The 6,960-nt window shown below is 55.0% G+C and overlaps 2 protein-coding genes across 2 annotated transcripts in view; one reads left to right on the forward strand and one right to left on the reverse strand.

Annotated features, from left to right (window-relative positions):
- The window catches only part of PTSG_09084 (uncharacterized protein), a gene marked incomplete at both ends in the record, with an annotated part of 6,420 nt that extends 1,112 nt beyond the window's left edge, over positions 1–5,308 (forward strand). Inside the window, 10 exons of the mRNA XM_004989829.1 lie at positions 282–376; positions 663–730; positions 909–998; positions 1,226–1,258; positions 1,524–1,609; positions 1,760–1,801; positions 2,075–2,137; positions 2,383–2,495; positions 2,709–3,221; positions 3,462–5,308. Coding sequence (XP_004989886.1) covers positions 282–376; positions 663–730; positions 909–998; positions 1,226–1,258; positions 1,524–1,609; positions 1,760–1,801; positions 2,075–2,137; positions 2,383–2,495; positions 2,709–3,221; positions 3,462–5,308 — 2,950 coding nt within the window. The remainder of the gene's footprint in view (positions 1–281; positions 377–662; positions 731–908; positions 999–1,225; positions 1,259–1,523; positions 1,610–1,759; positions 1,802–2,074; positions 2,138–2,382; positions 2,496–2,708; positions 3,222–3,461) is intronic.
- Positions 5,309–5,339: 31 nt separating this feature from the next.
- The window catches only part of PTSG_12836 (uncharacterized protein), an 8,498-nt gene continuing 6,877 nt past the window's right edge, over positions 5,340–6,960 (reverse strand). The window contains exons 19-21 of the mRNA XM_004989830.1: positions 6,092–6,135; positions 5,814–5,899; positions 5,340–5,561 (exon numbers count right to left, since the gene is read on the reverse strand). Of these exons, the coding sequence (XP_004989887.1) occupies positions 5,477–5,561; positions 5,814–5,899; positions 6,092–6,135 (215 nt within the window). The 3' untranslated portion in view covers positions 5,340–5,476. The remainder of the gene's footprint in view (positions 5,562–5,813; positions 5,900–6,091; positions 6,136–6,960) is intronic.

Consider the following 6,960-nt stretch of genomic DNA (forward strand, 5'->3'; position numbering starts at 1 on the left):
GTGTGTGTGTGTGTGTGTGTGTGTGTGTGTGTGTGTGTGTGTGTGTGTGTGTGTGTGTGTGTGTGTGTGTGTGTGTGTGTGTGTGTGTGTGTGTGTGTGTGTGTGTGTTTGCAGTTTGTGTAGCGTGTGCGTGTGCAGTTTGTGTAGTGTGTGTATGTGCATTGTGTTTGCTCTGTGTGTATGTTTGCAGTTTGTGTAGCGTGTGCGTGTGCGGTTTGTGTAGTGTGTGAGCACGTCGCGTATGATTCTGCTCTCACATGTGCGGCACGAAACAATATTAGGATTGTTGCCATCACCCGAACACGCGTCTTCATCTACACCCTGGCCCAGATCCCGCGAAAGCTGCAGCAGTACAGCACAACAGACAACCCAGAAGGTGCATGCGCGCTTGTGTGTGTGCGTGTGTGTGTGTGTGTGTGTGTGTGTGTGTGTGTGTGTGTGTGTGTGTGCATCGTGTGGTCTGAGCCTCTCTCCTGCATGGGTTCTTGCGCTCATGGTGAAGGGATGTCTACGTGCGTGTGCGCGTGCGTGCGCGTGTGCGTGTGCGTGTGTGCGAAAGGGTGATTTGGCTCGCTGTATCTGCCTCTTGTCTGCATATGCCAATGTTCACTGCAGTCAAACTCACTGCCAGTGATTGTGTGTATATGTATGCGTGAGAACAGCGCTGTGTGTTCTTGCTCCCGGCGATGAGCTGCCCATTCTTGCATTCCCCGGACTGCAACCAGGACAGGTGCACATGCTGTGTTGCTGCTTGTTGTGCATGCGCGCGTGTGTGTGCGTGTGCGTGTGCGTGTGCGTATGTATGTGTGTATGTGTGTGTGTGTGTGTGTGTGTGAAGCGGATGAAAGCGCAGCACTGCTGCGGTTAACGCTTAAAGTCGTGTGTCGCCTGCGTCTTGTGGTGTGCAGTTGCAAGTTGTGAACTTGAACAAGCTGGAGCAGCTGCCGCTTATCGTCGCAGCGCACGAGACCGCACTCGCCTGCATCGCTGTCAACGCCGTACGCTGCACACACACACACACACACACACACATGTGTTTGAGCGAGAGACGGGTGATGTCCACCGCATTGTAGTCGATTCCATGGCGTTGATCTGCCGTGTGCACTGCTGACAACAAAGAGGTTTTGGTGTATGTTTTTGCATGGTGTGTGCGTGTGTGTGCGTGTGTGCGCGCCCGCTGCCCATCACCTCATCTTCTTGTCGCCTGCACCACATCTTCTCAAAGGCCGGAACCCTCCTGGCAACAGCATCCCGCCGCGTACGTTGAACCGTGGTGCACATGCGTGCGCATCAGTGCGTGTGCGAGTGTTCGTGTGTGAGTGTTCGTGTGTGTGTGTGTGTGTGTGTGTGTGTGTGAGTGAGTGTGTGTGTGTGTGTGAGTGAGTGTGTGAGTGTTCGTGTGTGCGTGTGAACGTGTCCAGCAGAAACGGTCGCCGCTTTGTGTATGTATGCACTCTCACGTGTCCTCGTCCGTGTCGTGTCCCATCAACGCGACCGCCACCGCCAATGTTTCTTCATCGCAGGGCACGCTCATCCGCGTGTTTGACAGCCAAACGGGGCAGAAGCTGCACGAGCTCAGGCGGGGCGCAGAGCAGGCAAACATTTCCAGGTGTGAACCTCTTTGTGCGCCTGCTTGTGTGCGTGTGCGTGCATGCATGTGTGCGTGCGTGCGTGCGTGCGTGCGTGCGTGTGTGTGCGTTGGCTCAAGGCATCATCTCATCCACCTCGACGGCTCCATCATCGCCGTTGTCATCACCAGCATCTGCTTCAGTCCCTCCGATCGCTTTCTCTGCGTTTCCAGGTGCGCACATGGATTGTGTGCGTGCATGTGTGTGTGTGTGTGTCAAAATTGTGAATACGTGCAGTCATGTGGTTGCTAGTTGTTTGGTTTGGTTTTGTTTTGGTTGTTCGTTTGTTTGGTTGTCTGGAGTCGTTCGTTCTTACCTTCGTGTGTTCGTTCCTACCTTCGTGTGTTTGCTTGCTGAAAAACGCCTGCATTCCCTCATGTTTGCCTTCGCGTCGCGGCACGCCCGCTGATTTGTGCCCCCCCCCTCCTTGCCACGATGATCAACAGCGATCACAGCACCGTTCACATCTTCGCCCTCCAAGAAAAGCCGGCGCGCTCCCTCGGCGGCCTGTAAGCACCAGTGTTCACATGTGTCCTTGCTGCTGTATTGCTGCGATCATGGCTGTTGCTGCTCTGCTCCGTGGCTGTTGCTGCTCTGCTCCGTGCACATTCCTCATGCAACCATCAGCGTCGCAATATCGCTCACCCACCTGTGCGATGTTCTCGTGCCATGCACATGGTCACCTTACCCCGTCTCTTCATTTCCACCCCACCTCATCTCCTCACTCCATCCAACGCCTCGCCATCGCTGCCAGTCGCGGGTCGCTGCTTCCGAAATACTTCAGTTCGCAGTGGAGTTTTGCCAAGTTCACAGTCTCTGCAGGCTGGAGCACATGCGCCTTTCCCACAGACGACTACACTGTCATGGGTCAGTCAACATTGATGCGTGTGTTTGCGCAGACACAAATAGACAGACAGACAGACACAGACACAGACACGGACACACACACACACACACACACACACACACACACACACAGCACACACACACTGATGCACAGTTTGCACACATTCACACTCACATCTCATCCATGCCTTCCCCAAACCCCACACCACCACCACCACGGCGTGGCATGTACAGCCGTGTGCTATGATGGCATGGTGTTTCGCGCCACCTTCAAAGAAAACGGCGCCATTGTTGTTGAGCAGTCAAACATGATGCAATACGAGTTTGAGGACACGCGTTCGCCGTCGTCGTCCTCGTCGTCTCTCCACCACCGCCAGCAGCAGCAGCAGCAGCAGCGCCACCGCCACCATCACGGTGTTCGCCGCACGACAACGCATCGCGGCGGCACGGGCCACGTCGTCACCATTGAGCGGGACGGCGACGACGACGACAGACACACGCGCGCAACTACAGCAACGGCACCTGTGCCGCCCAACGGGGAGGATGTCGGGCGGTGGTGGCTGGAGCGCGGCGGGCTGGGCACGTGGGAGGAGTGGAGCGTGCGCGGGGGCTCTGTTGTGACGGTCGCGAGTAGCACTGAGGGTGCACTTGCGTTGAGCGCAGACGACGAGATGAGCAGTCGTGGGATCAGAACAGAAGGAGAGGAGTACGAGGACGACGACGAAGGCGATGGCGGCGATGATGATGGTGATGATCATAATGATGATGATGATGCTGATGGTGATGATGATGATGGTGGTGGTGATAATGATGATGATGATGGTGATGATGATGATGATGATGATGGTGATGGTGATGATGATGATGATGATGATGATGGTGATGATGATGATGATGATGATGATGATGATGATGGTGGTGGTGGTGATGGTCGATTGCGGGGCGATTTCAATCGCCACGACGCCGGTGTTGTTGGTGATGGTGGAGGCGAGCAGTGGCATGATGATGATGGTGATGGTGATGGTGGTGATAATGGTGATTTGTATGATCATGAGAACACGGGCGTCGATCACGGTGACGGTGACGGTGATGGTGATGATGATGGCAGCAGGAGACAGTTCGCTGCAGTTGAGGTGGACTGGCAGCGGTGGACAGAGCACGATGACGAGAGCAGCTACCGCGCCGACGACGACGCCGACGACGACGACGACGACGATGATGATGATGACGTGGATGATGATGACGTGGATGATGATGACGTGGATGATGCGGATCGACAGGCAACGCTCAGGCCAAAGCGGCGGGGAGGCAGCGGGGGCGGATTTGGCAACGCCGACAGCGACGTGAACACAACAACCGCCGATGACAATGATGACGAGGATGGCAATGACGATGATCGGAAAGAACAGCTGGTTCTGTCGTCGCACCGGTGGGCAGCGTACCCGCTCGAATCCGATGAAACGCAAACGGGAGACGAAGACGACAACAAGGACAACAGTAACGGTGGTCACGAGGCGCCTGATGGTGATGAGGGTTGCAGTCGTGCTGATGAGGATGGCAGTGGTGACGATGATGACGACAGAGGTGTTGACGACGATGGTAATGGTGCCATGCCTCCTCAACAGATGACATTCCAACCGTCGCCTCCAAAACAGCAGCAGCAGCAGCAGCGCGACGATGTGGGTGAACACCACGCCGTGAGTGATGTCGATGACGATGATGGTGTGAGTGGTGGGGATGATGATCATGACTTGCCTTCCTTTGGTTGGACAGCAGAAATGCCGCCACCACCGCCGCCATCAAGCGAAATCGTGACTGCTGATGTTAGCGGAGAGGGCCGTGCACCACCACCGATGATGATGGCAAGTCATGGCGATGACGATGACGATGAGGGTGATGATGCCCGTGGCGACGATGACGATGTCGATGATGAACATGAGCAGCAAATCGCTGACGGTCACGATGATCATGATGGCGATGCGCTGGTTGCTAAAGTGGACGACCCACCAGCACTCGCAGTCGATCGGGATGACACATTTGTTGATGCGAATGATGATGATGATGATGATGATGATGATGATGATGACAAGGGTGGCAGTGCACTGGTGGACTCCTCCATGAGCGGCGGGGAGGACGAGCGTGCATGGACCAGCGGCGACGACCACGACTTCAGTGATGATGATGACGACGACCACGACTTCAGTGATGACGACGACGACGATGTCGAAGCTGCACAGGATCATACAGGACGTGCAAGCGACGATGAACACGAGGAAGAGAGCGAGTTGGATGCTGGTCGCGCTGAAGTCGTTGCTGATGATGACAACGACGGCAATGATGATGGTGATGATGGTGATGATGGCGATTATGATGGTGGCGATGATGACGAAGAAGCTCATCATTGCAATGACGACAACGACAACGACAACGACGACAGTGATGTTGATAACGGCGTGGCTGTGGACGGTTGTGGCAGTGACGAGCATGCGTTTGCTCTCGAGCAACCGATCGCGCATGGCGACGATGGCGGTGACGCGGACTCCGAAGATGAGCGGAGGGAGGACGAGCAGCGTGCGGTGGCAGACAGCTCGGGGTTTGGTGAGGACAGCCACGCTGTTGATGGGGATGATGGGGACGTTACGAGCGATGATGACAGTGGCGATGATGAAGCCATGATTGTGTATGGGAGCGATGGCCACGATGACGCGACCGCTGGTGCTGAGGGCGACATCACATCAGACGACGAATTCCATTCACCGCTCAACGCCAATCTCTCCGAGCAAGGGGAGGAAGAGGACGACGATGATGGCGATGATGACTTTGATGACCAGTGATTCGATGAATAAAAATACGTATGCCATTTGGTTGATGTCGATGTTGTGTTTATTGTTCTTCTTGTTCTGCTTGCGTCAGTTCAATCGTAAAAGAACCCCAGCGTAACGGCGCGAAAGCAGTGTGTGTGTGTTCTGTGTGTGTTTGTGTGTGCGTGCATGTGCACTGGATCACTTCTTTGGCTGTGCGTCCTCCAGCCCGAGTGCGCGCAGCATAAACGCATACACGAGCGCTTCGTCCTTGAGGCGATCGAACCTGCAGGACGAGAGGAGGGGGTGGGGAAACGAGGAAGTGTGTGTGTGTCACAAATAAGGCGCAAGGCGAACAGCACAGGGTTGTTGTGTGTACAATAAAACAAACAAGCAAACAAACACACAAACAAGCAAACACACAAACAAACAATCACACAAACAAGCAAATAAACAAACAAGCGCGCGCACACACACACACACACACACACACACACACCACAAACAAACAAACACATACACAGACAAGCCACCGCACCTTCCGCTGGAGGAGAAGTGGCCTGCAGCCATGTCGATCTTGCAGATGACCGAGGGCGCACCGGCGTCACGAAGAACTTGTGCATACTGCAAGCAGCAGGACCAGCATTGCGTTGCGTTTGCGCATGGTGTGTGTGTGTGTGTGTGTGTGTGTGTGTGTGTTGTGTATGTGTGTGTGTTGTGTGTGAGGATAGTGCTGGCTACGTGGGTGGACGCAAAGGATGGGCTAAACATCAAGGCGCGCAGGGGTGATTAAACGACACACGACTTTGTTCTTACCTTGAGGGGCTCCCAGTACTGCACGCGGGGATCATGCAGGCCCGCTATCCCACGAACACATGCACGCAAATACAGGCACACACATCGCACGCGTGTGAGGGAGCACAAGGAAAGGGGGGGGGGGAGGTTTGAAAGATGGGGTGCATGTATGAGTGTTTGCTGCATGCGCGCGTGGCTCTGCATTGTTATGAGTGTCGTGAACAAATGAGGAGAAGGAAAAGAGAAGGAAAGGAGAAGGAAAGGAAATTGAAGAATGTGTTGGAGGCCTCAACACATGAGGTGTCGGTGCTTGTGCTGATGCGATTACCGCAAGCGTGCATGATCAGCATCACATCGTCATGTGCTCGCTCGCTCGTATGCGTGTCGAGCCGCAGCCCAGCAGCAGCGGCGCTTAACGCGAGCGCGTGTACACACACGCGCAAACACGTGCGCGCTCACGCTCGGGCCGGTCTCAAGCACACATGATGCACACGAGACGACGATGCGGGCGCACGAGACAGGGTGGTGATAACCATGGGCTGACGCAAACAACATCGCCTCCACGTGTTGTTGTTTGAGAGCAGTAAAAACCAAACGCCGGCTGCTCAGGGCGCTGGCATTTAGACTCTCAGCAAGGAGGGAGGGAGAGAGAGGGAGAGAGAGGGAGAGAGGGAGAGAGAGGGAGAGAGAGGGAGAGAGAGGGAGAGAGAGAGAGAGAGAGAGAGAGAGAGAGAGAGAGAGAGAGAGAGAGAGAGAGAGAGAGAGAGAGAGAGAGAGAGAGAGAGAGAGAGAGAGAGAGAGAGAGAGAGAGAGAGAGAGAGAGAGAGAGAGAGAGAGAGAGAGAGAGAGAGAGAGAGAGAGAGAGAGAGAGAGAGTGTGTGTGTGTGTGT

This window comes from Salpingoeca rosetta, assembly GCF_000188695.1.
Source record: "Salpingoeca rosetta unplaced genomic scaffold supercont1.27, whole genome shotgun sequence".
NCBI lineage: Eukaryota > Choanoflagellata > Craspedida > Salpingoecidae > Salpingoeca > Salpingoeca rosetta.